This window comes from Tachysurus vachellii, chromosome 16, assembly GCF_030014155.1.
Source record: "Tachysurus vachellii isolate PV-2020 chromosome 16, HZAU_Pvac_v1, whole genome shotgun sequence".
NCBI classification, from domain to species: Eukaryota; Metazoa; Chordata; class Actinopteri; order Siluriformes; family Bagridae; genus Tachysurus; species Tachysurus vachellii.
This window is the reverse complement of record NC_083475.1, coordinates 13,959,991-13,979,303: the sequence shown is the minus strand read 5'-3', so window position 1 is coordinate 13,979,303 and position 19,313 is coordinate 13,959,991. Positions and strand designations below refer to the sequence as shown.

General features: G+C 38.6%; 1 protein-coding gene across 6 annotated transcripts in view; it reads left to right on the top strand.

Moving 5' to 3' along the window:
* tfec (transcription factor EC) overlaps nt 1-13,041 on the top strand; it is a 31,470-nt gene extending 18,429 nt beyond the window's left edge. Inside the window, exons 1-9 of one of the 6 annotated variants that reach the window (XM_060889795.1) lie at nt 3,813-4,021; nt 6,881-7,114; nt 7,403-7,501; nt 9,274-9,394; nt 10,258-10,314; nt 10,428-10,503; nt 11,255-11,402; nt 12,113-12,323; nt 12,399-13,041. In XM_060889795.1, coding sequence (XP_060745778.1) covers nt 3,836-4,021; nt 6,881-7,114; nt 7,403-7,501; nt 9,274-9,394; nt 10,258-10,314; nt 10,428-10,503; nt 11,255-11,402; nt 12,113-12,323; nt 12,399-12,568 — 1,302 coding nt within the window. In that variant the 5' untranslated portion in view covers nt 3,813-3,835 and the 3' untranslated portion in view covers nt 12,569-13,041. Of the gene's footprint in view, nt 1-3,812; nt 4,022-5,733; nt 6,537-6,880; nt 7,115-7,402; nt 7,502-9,273; nt 9,395-10,257; nt 10,315-10,427; nt 10,504-11,254; nt 11,403-12,112 lie in introns of those variants that run through there. The other 5 variants (XM_060889792.1, XM_060889794.1, XM_060889796.1 and 2 more) reach the window with 5 other exon arrangements.
* Nucleotides 13,042-19,313: the final 6,272 nt, after the last annotated feature.

Sequence of the window (19,313 nt, the reverse complement as noted above, 5' to 3'; positions counted from 1 at the left end):
CTGATGTCCCAAACATCTACTAATGTATACACTTCACACAACAGGGCAGTATAAATTCTATGGTCTAATTTGTTCCTCTTATTTAATCTTTCGTGATATTTAGAAAAAACAACAACAACAAAAAAAAATAAACATTAAAAAAATTTAATCAGGCTTTTGAATATAATTACAGATTTATATATAAGCTATACTAATTTTCACCTGAATGTTAATCAGTTTTTTGCGGTATTTTCGGAGTGAATGCATCTACTCATGCTACTCAAAATGAAAACTTTTAAGCAAACAATCTAGTCAAAAATGCCATAAAAGCTGAAAACCATCTCAACTTCTTCCTGTGCTGAGCCCTGGCATTCATATTCTTATTGACCGTACTAAATCTCTCCACATTAGTGTAAGAAGCACAGACCGTAGCAATCCGTTTTGTTGTTCAAAGCCAGTGGTTTGACTAAGCCCAGATAAAGTGCTCCTTTTAAATGAACAGCTTACCCATAAGCCTTTGCACTGCAGGCGCTGAGTCCCGTTTGTGGACCCGATGAGTGAGGGGAAGTCATATGACAGTTTGGTCACTTTGTAAAATTTGGTGGGACCATCAGGGGAGCATCAGAATAGAGAAACAGCAAGAATCCTGGCTGACACTGAGATCTTATGATGTAGATTACACATAACAGGACACCAAACTTCAATGTGACGTTCTTCCTTATGGGTTTGGGATCATCACACACATTGGGACTGCTGTTTAAAGTGACGTCTTTGGGGCACACAGGTAGAGTGAGCTAGGAAAATGCAGGGCAATTTACAATCAGGGTGAGAGTGAGTACTGTATGTGTGTGATTGTTGTCCACCTAGTACAAAAGTATAATTAATGTTGTTCAAAAAATACACAATCTTTAATAAATGCTGGGTAGGTTTTAAACAGGATTCTGAAGAAATTCATTCATTCATTCAGTCATTCATTCATTCATTCATTCATTCATTCGTTCGTGTGTGTAGAGTTAGGTCTGGTGTGTGTCCTGGTGAACACTGGGTATCCACTGTGGGCCACCATGCACGAATATCTAGGGAAATTTAGCATAAATATGTTTTTGGGAGGTGGAAGAAAACTGGAAAACCTGAAGAAAAATCACAGACAGTGACAAGAGCTCAGACCTGGAGCTCACCATGCTGTCTGTGTGTGAATGTTAAGTCCAAATCAATTAATGTCCATCAGATACGTGCACTGGTGGTTCATTGGACTGCTGAACTAATGGTAGTGAGTTCAAATACCAGCACAGCCAACTGAACGAGTAATGTGATAATAATAATAATAATAATAATAATAATAATAATAATAATAATAATAATAATAATAATACCATTTTTATACCTTTAAATAAAAGACATTCTTAGACTATGGTTTATTGTATTCTGGTTTCCCATGTGTGCTAGGTTACTAAAGGGCTTCTGCTCTTCTGTTTCTACAGTTTCTCTTTCTATTGCTTTTATTGGAACTTCACTGTGTTTTTTCACTGAAATTTATAAATGCTCTGCTTTGGGAGGTTAAACAAACTGAAAAATGCTTCATTTTAATATATATATATATGAATCAATTGATATATGAAAAAGATATAATTTTATAAACAAAATTCCACACCAAATAAATGGCCAGATATGATCATTTCAGACAAACTGGTGAAGGCTTTTCTTCATTATACAATACACTATAGACAAATCGTGCAGACTTTTAAATATATAAGTACAACTAAAATCTGAATGACAAAAATAGGGAAGTGGGAGATAAATGGGCACATGCAAAACCCTAATGCTGAATCTGCATGTCTGAGTGATGCCTTTTAGTTGCTGTATTTGCAGCAGTGTTGAGGTGCTTCAGTGCTTTTTGGCAATTTTCCAAGGTAATTTATAGAGTTGCATCTATTATATACAAAAACTGGGACGTGCTGTGACCTTCCTTTTCTTGAATTTTTTTTCTTGGATCCTTGTGTGTCTTGATTATGTCCTTATCTGATCATCGGCATGCATGCCCTAAAGCCAAAATTAGATCTGGCTTTGCAGCTGTGAAAGAAGACAGGCATTGCTCTAAGGTGTGCCTACTGTATGAACGACTTGCCTTGTTGCCTATGAAACGGGCACAGTTTAATTGATTTAGGGCAAAAATCACATTAGTCCTAACTGTATAATTTCAGAAAAGTCTGGCTGGACTGAATGCCCATTTCTATCCATGTGTACAAACCTCTTTTGCAGAAAATGAAGCTATTTAAACAACACAATATGTATCTAATGTTCATTAGTCCTGCTCTTATAATCTGAAAAAGACCTGGACATTTAATTCCTATGTTCTTATCATATCTTATTATCATTATATATATGTTTAGATATGCATTTGATATATGTACCTTACTCTTTGTTGTTAAATGTGACAGAGAGAATGGACCAGCCATCTCATAATAAAGTAAAAAAATGCTGTAATATTTAATTTATATATAAAATCATTAAAGTGCACCTGCTATTATGCATTCCTTTTCTACTTGGATAAAACAGACCTCAGATGTGTGAGCCAGACTTTGAAGTCTTGTCTTAGAAGCAGACCAACTTTTACAGGAAGTAGCTCATGTTTTATGCACGCTGTGTGCGGGACTAACAAAGGTGAGCTGTCATGCTGGGACAAGAGAGAGAGAGGGAGAAATTGGCTAACTAGTACTTTTAGCAGGGCTAAACATCTACAAACACACACACACACACACACACACACACACACACACACAAACACACACACACAGAGTACAGTACTGTGCGTGCTCATTTTCAAAGCCTATTTTAGATTTTTTTCAAAAACTAAAAAAAGCAATTATTTCATTGCAGCAGCAGATAATAATACAAATGAAACGGCATCTGAATGATGTGGATAGATTACACTTTACAACGCTGTATCTGCTATTTGAACTGTAATCACACCTATGTCGTCCGTCACACTGTTGACTGTAAGAAATTACTGCCTTTACATGGCTCTGATTATCACCCAAGCCTCATCAGCTGTGCACTGAACAAATTCAGCCTGACTCACTGATTAAAATACAGCATAGCGTAACTGTGATCATGTGTGATTCCAGTGCTGTGCAAAAGTGTCAACAATGACACTGAAATACTGTCAAACTAACTGGAATTGATATTACTGTAAACTCTGATACAAACTCAAACCCTCCCTCTTCCATGTTCAGTATCCAGAGCCTCTGATTTACATAATCATGCAGTCTTTGCCCTCTAGTGAAGTAATATGTGTGCCAGGAAATCCCCTTTAAAATGATTTTAACTAACTGGAATTGATATTACTGTCAACTCAGATACAAACTCAAACCCTCCCTCTTCCATGTTCAGTGTCCAGATCCTCTGATTTATAGATTCATGCAGTGTGTGACCTCTAGTGAAGGAATATGTGTGCCAGGAAATCCTCCTTAAAATGATTTTTTTGCCTGCGTGTATGTGTGATGTTGTATATAGTGCATGCGTGTGCTTTCTTTACAGAGGTGTGTGTCAGGGAGATAACCTGTGCCTGGAATGTGCTGAGTAAGAAAATGTGTACAGGCAGAAAGGAAAGATCCTAGAACACAACAACCCCCTCCACTTCCCAACCCGTTCATCCCTTGTTCCTCTGCTTTTAGCCATCGAAGCCATTTTTTGCCTCTGTCAGGCGTTTGGCTAATAGCTAGTGGTGGAGAAAAACCTTGCAGAGGAAGCCTGGGTACTGAGAATGCTGATGTGTCATGTCTTCCTTCCCTGACTTGGCTTTTAACATATACTGTTCAGGAAAATAACACACACACAAATACTCATCCTTCTTTCCATGCATGACTGCACAACCAGCAAGCTGACTCACATCAACTCCTTATTCTGTGAAGTTTCAGTTTATGGACACTGGGATTGTGAGATAAAGACAGAGGTTGTGTTGCTGAACATTACTGCTGCTGAAGCCATGAGCCACCATTGTGTAGTCAAAGTCATCTCCCTCACTGAGGTCCAGCTGTTGCCGGTAGGTAGCTGCAGATACAAACAGAGAGACAGAAAGACAGATAGAAAGACAGACAGAAAGTGAGGTGTGTGCTGTTTGCTTTGTTGGGTCGTTAAAGCGTGCATCTCGGTAAGAAATGTTTATTGGTTCTGTACCTGTGTGTGTGTGTGTGTGTGTGTGTGTGTGTGTGTTAGAAATGAGGAACTAACAGGCTACAAAGATTTTGAAGAATTTTTATGGTTTTGAAGAAGCTGTATGAGTTCACCTGATTATAAAATACAGAACAAAAAACACACTGAATGTGACATTTCCTCAACTGTGGCAGTTTATATGTATTAAGAATGAGAAGTAATTACTGAATTCACTTGATATTTATGAATAACATTTTTCTTCAATATGCAATCCACCATTTTACAGGAATGTAGGATTCATGGATTTCATATTTAGCCTTTAATGTGATATGTGATTTCACTTAAAAGACTGGTAGCCTTATAATAATAATAATAATAATAATAATAATAATAATAATAATAATAATAATAATAAAGGCATGAGAAACATGCACCTAAGAAAAATCTTGGCTCCCACTTTACTTTCTCTTCCCTATAGAAAACTTTGTGGTGCAATGACTCTGCATATTGAGGCCAATGTAGCTTACAGACAATGTAGGAAAAACAGTACTAACTGTATAATTAATGGCATACAAATCATGTAAATTTAGCTGTACGGTATATTGTAGCATTGTAACAGTAGTCAGAATGAGAGAAGTTTATTTGAAGACCTGTGGGCGTTAGGGTATTTGTCCATAATTTCTACAGTTGATAATCATCCACCCCAATGTTTCATAACCTGAGGTGAAGTGAAACAAGAACTTGGCTAATACTGAAACACAGTTGTGCAACGTCTGTGCCATAATATAGATTAAATTCCCACTTCCAGTTCACAGTCAGTGCCTGTCTGGAAGCCTGATGTAAGGACTAACATTTCTAGTAGCCACAAATCAATAAGGTAATGCAGAGTCTCATTTATTTCCGTCTGTCACTCTTTAGTGATTCTTCCTTCTCATGGAATTGAATGGTAGTATGTTAAAGAACAAACTGCTGGATTGACTTTAGCAAGTCAAACTATATTTTGGATGCAGGAGAACTTATAAGTGCTTAGATTCCAAGGTAGTAGCATGTAAATACCATATAAATAAACTATAGAGTGCAAACATGACTTGCAGTTTTCTAAACCTAAAGAGAAAATGAGAGATGATTTTAAGAGCATATTATTACTATTACTCTGGTGAAAGTGTGTGTGTGTGTTCTTGCTGTCCTATCAGATTTGCTCTGTGAACAGCCAGTGCAGCATTCCTTATCTGACTGAATTAAATAAACAAAATCAAGTTATGAAGCTACAGCTGTGCATTTCCCTCTTAACCAATTTTTATGTACTGTTGCACAGTTAATATGGAATTCGGAATACAATCCAGACAAAAACTGATAATATGGAGGTCTACCAATAAAAAAAGACTTTACTCCTCCAAAACCTCTGGCATCCTGAACATCATCATCATCGGGTCATTTCAACTAGATGGATGTCCAGAAAATAGTAAAAATATCTATCACAGAATCTAATTTCAGTAGTTTTGGATGAAATGGACAGTATTACCATAGAACATTATTACCATAGAAATAATTATGTTTATAAAGTCATTTAGAATAAAATGAAATACATTACAAAGTTAAAATTCTAAAAAATAATATTTTTCAGAAGTTCAGTCAAAATAAGCTTGACATTCACTGAGTTTATTTTTAGCCACATGGCAATAAAAGTTATTTTTGGATGTTCTAGAAATACCCTCAGCCGCCATGGGGTAACTTCACAGCTGGCCCTTTGTGAACTCAGACAGCACAAAGACAAAACAGGGTCAATTTGGTCTCCCAAAAAGTGAATAGGTCCATGCTATATATAGTTTTATGATGTGTTATGGACTAAAATAAGATAAGGGTCCAGTTCTTGACAGTTAGTTTTTGAGAGCTGACAGAGAACAATAGTCCTCAGAGCGCTGTGCCTAAGATGAGCCCTGGAGTTATTGAGAAACCACACACAACAAGCAGCATTTGTTTTCGAGCCCCCTGAAGCAGACGTGGGAAAGGGTTAGGGTGGCAGCTTGAGGAGAGGCTATGTCACACAAACAGAATAGGGCGGTCCTCTTGAATTGGTGATATAGGCAAAATGCAGGCATCCCACTGTGATCAAACCAACCAGATCAGTATTCTGATGGCTCTCTGTTTGAGGTGATTATCACACTAGGCCATAAAAGGGCAAGCCAGCCTCCCTGTTAATTAGGTCTTTTACTACACCCAGTTGGTTTATAAAGAGTCCTGGACAGGAGGGGACAGTCACAACATAGCTGCACAGCAGATAACGTTATCCTGGGATCCTACTAGAGTTCCTTGACAGAGCTTCAGAAGACAAGCGGGTTCTGAGAATGCCACATTTATCTGATTGTAGCTACTACATGATGCGAGACGGAGCCCAAGTTGCCAGTGTAAGGACTTGTTTTTTGCCTTGTGATTTTGAATTTTTAAGGTATCTGGTGGCTGAAGGTCAGGTATGGCTATGAGATTCATCTTCAGAAGTGGCCTCAGCTATCCGGTTGGAGGGAGCAGATCGCCATCTATAGCCTAGCATTTTATTACAGATTGTCAAATGTTGTTAAAAGTTAAATCTGAATTTAGAAATAAACAACAACTTAGTTCTTTTATAACCTTTGACTAGTTTAAATAAATTAGGACATATAGTGCATTTTCATAAAATGATGAACATTTTATTTATGTAAAATTTATGTCTGAATGTATAATGTGTAGTACTGACCATGACTTCAATCCCCAGGTTCAGAACCACCTGGAGAACTCCAAGTACCATCTCCACCAAGCCCAAGCCCAGCAGGTCAAACAGTACCTGACTCTAGGAACCAAGCTTGCTGGCCAGGCCCATCCACACCCGGGCCAGGCCCTGGGCACGATGCCTATCATGCGCAACGGCCATATGACACCTGTAAGCGACAACAGCACTCCGGGCAGCCCCGTCACCCTGTTCACCCTTGCCAACAGCCATGACACTGAGGTGAGTATCGTTCTCCAACCCCCACTCTTCCCCACACACAGCTCATCAATCACATCAAACATTGCGCTGATCAATACCAAAGTAAAAGGCCTCACTAATCTGATAAGAGACATTTCCATGATACTCCAGTCTTTTTGTGTAGAGATGATGAAATGCTTGTTATTGGACTGTCCATCACGCTGTTCTACTCTAAATTGATTCAATGACTATTAACCTTTGTAGATAAAGATAAAAAGGGACAATTGAGCATGGCAAATGTGCTACAGTGTAATCATTGTTTTTCTATAGTTTCCAGTGGATGATATTGATGATCTTATTGGCTTTGAATCGGGGTTTAATGATGGGAGCCTGGAGTGTATGGAGCCTAGCATCATAATGCAAAATAACGTAAGTATGAATTAGGTTTATTCTTTCAGTGTGTGGTCAGCGACCCTGTATCTGTAAATCCGGTATAACCACTGCCATTTCTACCAATGCTATCAAAGTCTGAGATGAAGTATTGTAATAGGAATTAAGAAATTATAAGACTCTAATCACTTAAATTACATCAACACAAATCTTCAGAGGTTTTAGACATGTCTGCTTTGATAAATCTCTTTAGAAAGATCAAAAGTTAAACCAAAATGTTGATTCTTGATGTGTTCAAGGGAAAAAAATAGTTTGTCTTTTGTGAGGTCAGATTAAGTCCAACTGAGAGTCAAAGTTCACGATGTGTGTGGGGAAAAGGCTTAAACAGCACTGCATTCTTTGCTGTGTAACAATATAGATTAGACACCTAATACAATCAGGGAACTGAGTGGTATGCAGAAAATGAGCTGTAATGAGTGCAGTGAATAGTCCCTTCCTTTCTGCGAGGACTCTCACAGGCACTTTAGGGTCAAAATTAAGGTGCAGAAGGGAGAAAGTGAGTAATGGGATGAACTAACAAAGAGAGAAATGCATATACATGCAAATGTGGAAAAAGTTCATGTTCGTCTAAAGAAGTGCAATTTAGCTAAGGAATATAAAAATGCACACACAGGCATCTAGGGATACAAGCGTTCCCTATGTTTCTTTGACTGGGCAAAAAATTTCTGCTGCATTTTGCTGATGCTTAGCCTGGACAAAGAACTGCTTGAGCGGTGATTATAATGACACCTGAACTCACCACAGAGGAATGCGTCACTGAAAGGGAAACTGTCACGTTGCATTCTACCACAAACAAAAAGACAGCGATGGAGAGGAGTCCAGTTTTACAGAGGGAATGATATGAGGGTACATGGTATGAGAGAGAGAGAGAGAGAGAGAGAGAGAGAGAAAGAGAAAAAGAGATGACAGATTATGTCTCAGTAACGTAGTGAGGCATTGGATTGGGCTAATGCTTCGACTCCCAGTGGGCTTGTTCAGAAATGATACCATGCTTAAACGGATCAATTGATTTTAATTAGTCATACAGTGCGACGCGTCATGTCGCTTCATGTATCCAAATATCTGCAAACACAGATGGGAAAGGATTGAAGCGATTACAAGGCCAGGAGCCGAGGGACTGTAGCAATCTTTCATTTTTGATAAGCATGATTTTCCTTTACTGAGATAATGGCATACACGCATTCACCAGTCAAACAACAGTCGAACACCGTATCTTCTGAGCTCTTCATCTAATACTGATTATGTGCCATCTTTTTTTAGTCCTTCAGCATGTAATCCACATAGAGTGTAAATGAGAAGTGTGTTGATTGTACTCAGCTGTATTTGAAGCGTGTTGAGCAGATGCAGCAGGAGACAAGCCCTGACAGATGGCGTTTTCTCTCACACAGCACATCTGTCAATATTGCATGTAAAAAATGTCAAAACTGGTAACGTATGTGATCAGACAGGTCCAGCTCTTATATAATGTCAGAAAGTGGCAGGGGCTTCTGAGATTCGATGCTATACAAAAGTGTCTGTGTTTGTCCTCACATATGTACTATACATTTACGTGCTACTGTAAATGACCTAAGCTGAAAATGTGGCATTAGAGAGTGGATGAGAGAGAGAGAGAGAGAGAGAGAGAGGGAGAGAGAGAGAAATCAGATCTGTTCTGTAAATCATATACAAATACTATTATATTCTAATAGAAATATAAATGACAAAGAAACCTAATCCTATCTCATCCTCTTTTCTTCCTGTTTAATTCAAAGGTGGCCCTGAACAGTAGTATGCTGGAAGTCTATGGCAGTGACCAAGGTATGACTGCCTCTCATGGTGGACTGACACCCCCCTCATGCCCCCCAAAGCTCTCTGTTAAAATGGAAGTCACAGGTACGGAGCACAGCTGCAGAAAAAAACTGCAATTGCGTGGATCAATTGTCGCTTTAAGGCCCCTGAATATCTCTAATCATTTCAAAGCTGTATACAGATGCACACAGCCACAAACATGGATACTCCTAGTCGAACATTTGTGAGTCCATGACCAGTGCTTTAAACACAACAAGGATGAATTTCAAAGAAAAACACACAGGCATAATTCATGTCAGTGTCTTCTTGCTTGATTACAGCCACTCAAAGTGCACACTGTTCAACTTCCTCTTTTACTCCACACATTTCTCATTTTCAATGCTTCAGTTAACTGAATATGATGGGACGTATCTCTTGTGTCGTACATATTGCACAAAGAGCTCCTTGAAAGAGACTTCGCCCCCACTGTGAATGTCATGCATCAACTAAAGCTAATTGATTTAGGAAATGTTGAGGATGCCTCAAGATCTCTCCACTCCGATGAGGAAAAGAAGTCACTTACTATCTTTTTCACATAAGTGTGCTGCAGGACACAGAGCGGTTACACACAGCTTAAACGTTCCTATCGAATCAGCAGAAACGAATCCAGAAATCTAATCACAGACTCCAATTACATAATTTGGAAGAATGCAAGTGGGATGGAGCACTTTTCCTTTGTGAAGCCGAGTTAATTGTCAGTGAGGGTGTTTTAGAAGAGGGCACAGAAGTGATGTTATGAGTGATGAGCAATAGGTATATAGCAAACATAGTGACTTTAACATTAAGTCATTTGCCACCTACCATCAGTGCAATTTATATTTATTTATATATTTTTTTCAAAAATGCTGAATTTGTACTTTTTTTTCTAAATGCCTTCTTCTTCTTTTCTCTTCTCTCTTTCTCAACAGAACAAGACACCAGAGTCTTAGCAAAAGAGAGACAAAAGAAAGACAATCACAATCTGAGTAAGATGCTTTATATGTAAATCATACATGCGTGTGTTTGTGAGTGTGTGTGTGTATATAGCGCACACGTGTGTAACATATATAGCAATTATTGTTATTTTCTGTTTCAACAGTCGAAAGAAGGCGGAGATACAACATCAACTACAGAATTAAAGAGCTTGGAACTCTGATACCAAAGTCCAATGACCCGTAAGTGGCACTTTTTCCCCACTGCTTCTAATCTATTAATCAACATCATTAGCCTATAAATATCCTAAAAGATAAACAGAATCATTACAATGCAAAACATCCCCTTTTTCAAGCTACACCCAATGGCTGAATGAAGTTTCTTAACTTACACAGTGTGAAGTGGCATCAGTAGTTCAGTGCAATGCCCATCTGAATATTGAAAAATGGGGTCAAAGTCAAAGTACAGACCTTTTGAGGAAAGGTTTAAGCACAACTGGACCTCGGGAAAGAGAATCTAGAGGGCCAGCTGAACTGAACTTTGGGGAAAATTTAAATGAAAGGTTTTCTTCATCACCATTCCATTAATGTAAGATAAAGGAGATTAGCTCTGATCAGACAAAATCTCACTCCAAAGAAAGACACAATTTTAAAACACTTCCTTCCTTTTAACAACTAATGGAATTGGCAGAGGCTCCACTTAGCTTCTGCTTCCAAATTTTTTTTTAGCTCAGCTGACACCTATTTTTACTCGAGGATTAATTTTTCACCATAGAAGGACCATAGAATAGCTTTTTTGCAGACACACTTAACTATTCTATTAAAATTCCCATTCAAAGCCAACATAATGTCTGAGAATGAATAATTGGCCATGTAAATCACCATTTCTTAGTCCTATAAAATAGGGTTTTTGTGATGGTATTTTTCCTGTGTGTGAAGGTTCTGCTGACACGACGCATGTGTGAAAAAGGTTATCTTTTCTGTTCTCTGGCAGTGATATGCGCTGGAACAAAGGGACCATCCTCAAGGCCTCAGTGGAGTACATTAAGTGGCTGCAGAAAGAGCAGCAACATGCGCGAGAGCTGGAGAGCCGCCAGAAGAAGCTGGAGCAGGCTAACAGGAGACTGCTGCTCAGGATTCAGGTAGGGAGAGCGGATAACAGAGTTCAATAGTAACTCTGTTGTAAAATAATAACAAAAAGAAAGAGTAGATAATACGAGTTAAATGAACCAAAACAGCCTTTACCACACACTCCTACAAATTGCCCCATGTTTTGCTGATGTCTGTCACTGAGCTCCGATTGAAAACACAGGGAGCTGAAGGAAATTACCTGATTAATAGCTGAGTGCTAGGACAGGAATACACCTGGAATTAGATTATGGGGCCTTAATAATGCAGGACAGACAATCCTCCCTTCCCCACTTGTCTGAAATTGCATTACAATCCAGGAGTGAGATACTCAAAGAGGAGACAGCAGGAGATATTACAGAAGTCCTCACACACACAGACATCCCAATTAGCCTCCAATGTAATTACACACAGCTCCTATCAAGCAGTCCTGCCACACACATTTCTACACAGGGCTTCGATCTCATAAAGATGCATTTATTATTATGGGAAAGCCACTGGCTGTATATATACATATAGGTATAGAATCTTCTGTATAGATCTGGTAAGCCTATGTGTAAAGTAATGACAAATCTAATCAAATTAAATTTCTGCTTAAATTCATCATCAATGATCAAGTCAGATACTAGTCATTTGTACCCCAGTGACTCTTCAATTATGACCTGAAATGAAGTGAGACAATGATCTTGTATCAAATGCTTGAGTATATGTTTGTGTTTAACAGGAGTTGGAGATCCAGGCTCGTGCTCATGGTCTGCCCTGTAACCTAGGAGCAGCAGAGCTCTCATCAAACCTTGTCAAACAGCAGCAGCAGCAGGCACTACCAGCTCCTGCGGTTACTCCTGGAGTGCAGACTTTCTACACACAGGATGAGATCAACGGCCCCGAGTACCTGCAGAGGAACTCCCTGTCTGTGGGCCATGCTGGAAATGAAGGTAACAGCAGCTCTTCTGGTGAACACGGAGACGCCTCCTTGACAACCTTCTCAGACCCGCTGTCGCACTTCACAGACTTCTTCAGTGCCACTCTGAAGGAGGAGCAGAGGCTGGACGAGCTGCTCATGGAGGAGGCGCTGTCTCCGTTCGGGACTGACCCACTGCTTTCAGCCACTTCGCCCAATGCCTCTAAGGGGAGCAGCCGCAGGAGCAGCTTTAGCACGGATGACAACGATGAGCTTTGACCACAGTTTTCCTACATGTCTGGACCTGCTGAATATGACTGAAACCTTTATGGTGAAACCTCCAACTTTTTCACTAGACAAAGAGACATATCTTCTATGTGTCCTGGAAAGTCAGAAACAACAAAAAGGAGAGATGATTTAACATAATGGCATTGTTCATAAGGACCTCTTAAGGAAAAAGTAAAGAGAAGATGGAGAAGAGGAGTTTTATTCCCCTCCTCTGTCATGCCTTATCTAAAACAGGGTTAGCTTTATAAACATATATATGAGAAGATGTTGTAAAGGTAATTTAATAGCAATAAAACTAACCTGCCTTTTTGTTTCTAAAGTATTTTAAAGGAAAAAATATCTCACTGTGTATTTATATATCCTAATCCCTGTATTTTTGGAAAAAAAATTTCTTAAACAATCTAACAAGGTTCTTTTTTATATCTTTGGGGTGGGAAAAATACATTAAACCCCTTTTTGATAAACCAGAGTCTGCTTTTCTTTCATTCCTTATCACAATAAATATGTAAAAGCAAATTTCTGAATGCACACACACACACACACACACACACACACACACACACACACACACACACACACACACAGGCTTGATTGTGTTCTATAGCTTCTCTACACTGCTGTGCGACTGATGAGGTCTTGGCCTGTCTGAAGATCCAGCAGCTGAGAGGTTTGGTGTTTAAGTGACATTTTGATGAGGACGTCTCCCTGTCACAGGATAATAATGACACACAATATACCCATAATTACACCAAACTAAATGCTCTAACAGCCCTCTGCCACACTGAGTTCAGGTTAGACCTTCGAGGCTCTCCAGACACTTCACATTTTAACTGCATTCAAACTCACACAACACGGCGATCGAGGAAACATGTGGAGCAGTGCTGGGGTCCTGAAGACTGGGGTGAGGATCACTGGGGTTGAAGACTGATGAGCAGGATGTTTGGATAAACTGGCAGAGTCCCTTTCAAATAAAAAAAAAATAAAATACACACACGCACACGCACACACACACACACACACAATTTTACACAACACAAATGTATTTTTTTTTAATTTGAGGGGAAATCTACATATAGATTAGAGGGGCAATTTGCATATGTATGTTTAATATCATACACATGCCCCTTAAGGGCATATCATTCATTCATTCATTCATTCATTCAGCTTCTACTGCTTATCCGAACTATCTCGGGTCACGGGGAGCCTGTGCCTATCTCAGGCGTCATTGCGCATCAAGGCAAGATACACCCTGGAAGGAGTAGGGCATATCATAATACTGTTAATTACTAATTACGAATATGACTGTTAATGCTACGTGTTTATTGTTTACATGGCTTTCAGTATGATGCTTTACATTGTTTGAGTTTATTTCAGATGTTTACAACATTTAAATTTTATTTGTTACAAAAGATAATTCATTTTACACTCAGTTTTTTTTTTTTACTTTCTAAGCTATAAGTATGGATCATTGTACTTCACTGCATTCAAAGATCACATTCTTTTATAAAACATATTTAACATGAACTATTAAAAACATAAATAGCTATTAAAAAAGCCACTGTGCTGTTTAGTCAATCTACTGTTTTTTGAAGCCTTTTTTATTCAAAATTTTATTTCAGTTCTGTATGATCATGAGTTTTTAGAAGGACTGTCTCATTAGCTGAGATTTTTAAGCAAATTCAGAAATGAAGTAATGCATGAATAATACAACAAACAGCGAGAGGAGAAACATGTGGATGTGTTGCAGTGGAGAGGCTGTGTGCTCATCAAAGGCTGCTGAAATGAATGTTTTACAATGCTATTAGATATTAGATTTATGTTTCTCCATAATGAATCTCTCCACCATATTATTATCAAATATAGACACTCTTACTACAGATTACAAACACAATTACACAAAGTGTATGCATGCTGGGATTAAAGCGAAAGCTTAGATCTTCTCAGTACATTTCTGCTGTTCCTGTTTCTCAACCACTCTGTGAAGTCTTTTGCCAGATTACAGCTCGATTGCTCTGATTAACATAAATACTACCTGAGATGTTTAGGATATCAGGCAGGTTTAGGAAGATTTTCCACCCCAAGTATTTACCTCAACAGTTTCTACATAAACACAGAAACAGCTTTATGTAGAAAGTAAATAGAAAGTCCCCATATCTAAAGGACTCTGGGAGATCATTCTAGGAAGTCTCAGGTCTCTGCTGTTGGCTTTACTCTGTGAAACCCGTGACCAGATATCTTAGTGTTTTTTCATCATATCGTCTCAGGGAGATTTTCCTAGACACCTTCACCTCTGGCTTGCTCATAAGGGATACATTTATAAATGTACAATTTAGATCTAGAGTTCAGATATTTCTGTAAAGCTTCTTCGTGACAATGTCAGACTGAATAAGCTTTCATCAAGGTCTGCTGTAAAATAGAAAGGAGGGGAAGGGATAAGTACCTTTAAAAAAAACAAACAAAAAACCCTGAACTTACTGTAAATTTTGTGTCAGTGTGTGTTCTTTCCTTTCATGGGCATCACTAAAAATCCAATGCTATTAGGTATTACAGAGGGTCAGAGAGGGTCAGAACACATAATATTTTACAAAATCCTCATCAGAGTGTAATTCTGGAGGAACTCCAAAAAGAAACTGGGGAATAGACGTGGACATGCTTGCTTAAAAAACAAGTCCGCTTATGATTTGTGTGTTAGCTCATGCGACAAAACCTTTACTGTAATGCATCTGTGCTTTCACTCTAATAATCACCAACAACCTTTAGCAGAAGCAAGCGCAGATAAAATGGTAGGGCTGCATTATGAAAAACATCCAGTGTGAAACCTGAGCCAAAATCAAATATGTGGATTGGATGGTGGTCCAGCTGAAAGACAACAACAACAACAACAACAACAACAACTATATACCAGTGTGGACATTTCAGTGTGTTTATCACTTCTCTGTTCACTGCACTATTTCACCAGTAGATGGAGATAATGCACTGTACTGCATCCTCCCTCACACCGCACACACACACACACACACACACACACACACACACACACACACACACACACACACACACTCCTTCTCTCCACAGCACTCTAATTTTCCATCATTAAAACTGCCTATAGGAAATACACACTACTCAAAACTCAGTTCAGCTCAGTTGAGCCATTTGCACTGAGTTGCATTATGCCTAAAAAATGAGGCAAATGCAGGATTTAATAGCAGCTTGGGTATAAAGTACTTCTTCACACTTTTTTGCAATGCCTACATATTAAAGGCTTTATTAAAGTCTGTGGCATTAATAGTTCAGACTTTGAAGGCTGCGTCAGCTTGACATACACACACACACACACACACACACACACACACACACACACACACACACACACACACACACACACACACTTACTAACCTTCCGAGGACCTTCTATTGACATAATTTATGATAGATTATATCTAACCCTAAAAACATTGGTAACCATAAGGAAACATTTTAGTCCTTTTTTATTAAAAAATACAAAACTAATAATAATAATAATAATACTAATAATTTCTTTTTTCTTTTCTTTTTTTTTCTTTTGTGGGGTGACAGACAAATATCTTTAAAAAGTCAAATCAGTCAGAAATTCCTTTTCCATGTTTGGACAATTGTAAAGATACTGTAGATGTAGATATAAATAGAGACATAAAAGCATGCCCACATACACATTTTAGAACTAACACTCTTTCCCATGATACAGCTCTCCTGTGATAAATATATGTACAATCTACAGCTAAACTATAAAGTGACATTAAACTATAACGTGCATATAACAATAATAAATAATTCATAACCAATAAGTGACTTTTGTAGCATGACTTGATGTGATGGAATCTTCTGCTGGATTTAAAGGTTCATTAGTGAGTGGATCCTGTGTGTGTGTGTGTGTGTGTGTGTGTGTGTGTTTCTGTGTGTGTGTCTGTGTGTTTGTGTGTGTGTGTGTGTTGTGGTGCCTGGTCACTCCACAGCCACCCTCTGGGGCTCTGAATCTATTCTGTGTTTATGGTGGCCGCACCCAGCCATACTTTAGCAACTCCCACGTCACTGGCTGGTGAACGGCGTATTAACAGCGGAATACAAAGAGATGAAATCCCTCCAGCTGCGGTCAGCGCTATAAAAGCCACCGATGCGATTTCCAGACAGTCCGATTGAATCAAACCAGATTCCAAAAACATAACTTCAAACAAATTGACTTCCAATTATTGGAGTGCACACTTCCAGATGTGCTACAGATGGAGATGGAGGGGGGAGGCAGAAAGGTGTCTTGGGCCACGCTGTACAGCGCTCCACCATAAAGCCAGGGCAAAGCACCATGTGTTTTAAATCACCTAAAGAGGGACAGGATGTAAGAGGACAAATATGGGTAAAGAGAGGAGAGGGTATCATTAGTGCAGTATAACACACACACACACACACACTAACACACACATACACACACACACCATCATCTAGCCAGGAGGTTTCTTTAATGCTAATTTAGTAGTGATTTCCGAGCAAAACCTTCATGATGAAAATGAAATGCCAGGCAGAGGACACTAACAGCTCCACGTGCATCAGCACATATTCATTTACAGCTGTATACTTATTTGTAGAACTACTTAATGGACACATGTAGCAGCATTCTCATTTTATTCAGCAGCAATACCTACTTCTGATACTTACTACATCCTCCACTGCTTATTTGATTACTGTTTCCATTCCAGGTAATACAATTAAAAACGGTTCAAAAAAATTCATTCATAAAGGGTTAACTACTATGTAATTAAATTAATTAACAGAAAGTTAGAATATGTTATTGAAATGATTTTTTTTTACAATTGTATATTATAAATAAAATAGAAGCGATTCACTTCATAGCATGAATAACAATCTTTAAAGAATCATCCTCAACAGACATAGTTATTATTTTTTTTTAATGAAAACGGTCTCAAAACACATCTCAGATGAACACAGCAATAAATCAGAAATACAAGTGACTTTTTTACACAAAGTCATGTGACAATTTAATATAAGAACATTGACCATTTATTGCTTTTGAACTATACAGTTACTGATCTTAAATGAATTAAAAATCTAACAGACAAACAATATAATATCATTTAAAACATTAAAGCACTGATCCTAAATATAAAAAGGTAAGAAAAATATTATATAATATAACATAATAGGTAAGAAAAAAAAAGAAAGAAAGAAAAAGACATGACCACTGCATTGCTGGTAAACTGACTAAATACAATTTAAGCACATGATTAACTGTAAAATCAGAAAATATCATATAAATGTGATAAATATTTCCTGATGTGAGTGGACTGATTTACAAATGATTTAAACACAGATAAAACCCATTAAAGAGGGAGTGTTCATCTCAAGGAGACCTTTGGTGTTCCCGTGTGTAATATCTGCAGTACCGGTGCTATGTGTAAAGGGCTAGGTGCTTATCTCATTAAAAGAAGTAAGTGGGGGTCTTTAGGGGGCTTTTGGGGCACTGATGTCCCACAGGGGCACTGGTCCAGCACGGCTAACAGGCCCGTTTAACTGCATTCATTCCCATTTGATCCACAGGGCCAGAGCTCCAATTCCCTGTGTCTGTCTATCTCTGCCCCGGGATTCAAATATACAGGAGCAGCAGAACGTGCAGCTCTGTTTAATTCAAGCCCCTGTATGGGACTATGCTAATCCATGGCCAGTCCTCCACTCTGATGCAACCTCTGCTAATCTAAGTGACCTTGGTAAAGTGGTGGACGGGACCTGCGATTGATTTGTAATTCAGAATGGAAGCGACAGGTCTGAAGCAGTGGACTGCTAGAACACAGCCGGCCTTCCTCAAAGCACTGCGGGGAAATCAGACAAATAAAATAAGCTGCAGTAAAAGGTTAATCCGAGTGTGTGTGTAAATGTGTGTGAGGTGTGTGGCTGTTCAGTGCTCTTCTGGGTGCATCTAGGAGAGTGTATGGCTAGTGTGTCGGGTTTAGGAGGCTCGTTAGCACACAGAGATAATTGGCGCCGCGTGGCTCGGCCCATTTGACCATGGCTCTGTGCATTATTCATCCAACAGCAGGCCGCTTCCCGGCCCTTTGGAGACGGACTCATTCAATATTTATGGGTAATTGTTTATTAAATGCAGAGCCTTGACCCTATTATGCCTATTACAGGCTGCAGAGTAGAGCAGCGCCATTTTACCATATTCCAAAGATCTACAGTCACACGAGGAGCACCAGGGTTGCATGGAGGGAAGGAGGAAGATGCTGCTGGAGAGAATGATGATGAGAGCAAACAGGTGAAGGCACATGAGTCAAAAGGGAAATACAATATTTATGATTGTTGAGGATTTTATAAGACAATAACAATTGTAAGAGTAATCACAGAATATAGTGAATAAAAATACTATATTACTGAGGTGACAATCTTTATATATTCTTTTATATATATATATATATATATATATATATATATATATATATATATATATATATATATATATATATATATATATATATATAACCTGTTTAAAGGCTACTTGATGATTTGGTTTCACTCAGTTTTCTATTCCTAAGAGATTTGATTATAAGAGGAGCAAACTCTTGAAATTCCAATTACATGAATTCGTCAGTGCCACTGTGGCAAGTGGGCAATTGTAAGATCATTAGTGAAGGAGTGGAAGCTTGAACATGACAGCTGGAGTAGTTCTAGGTGTGTGTGTCTAAGGCACTGA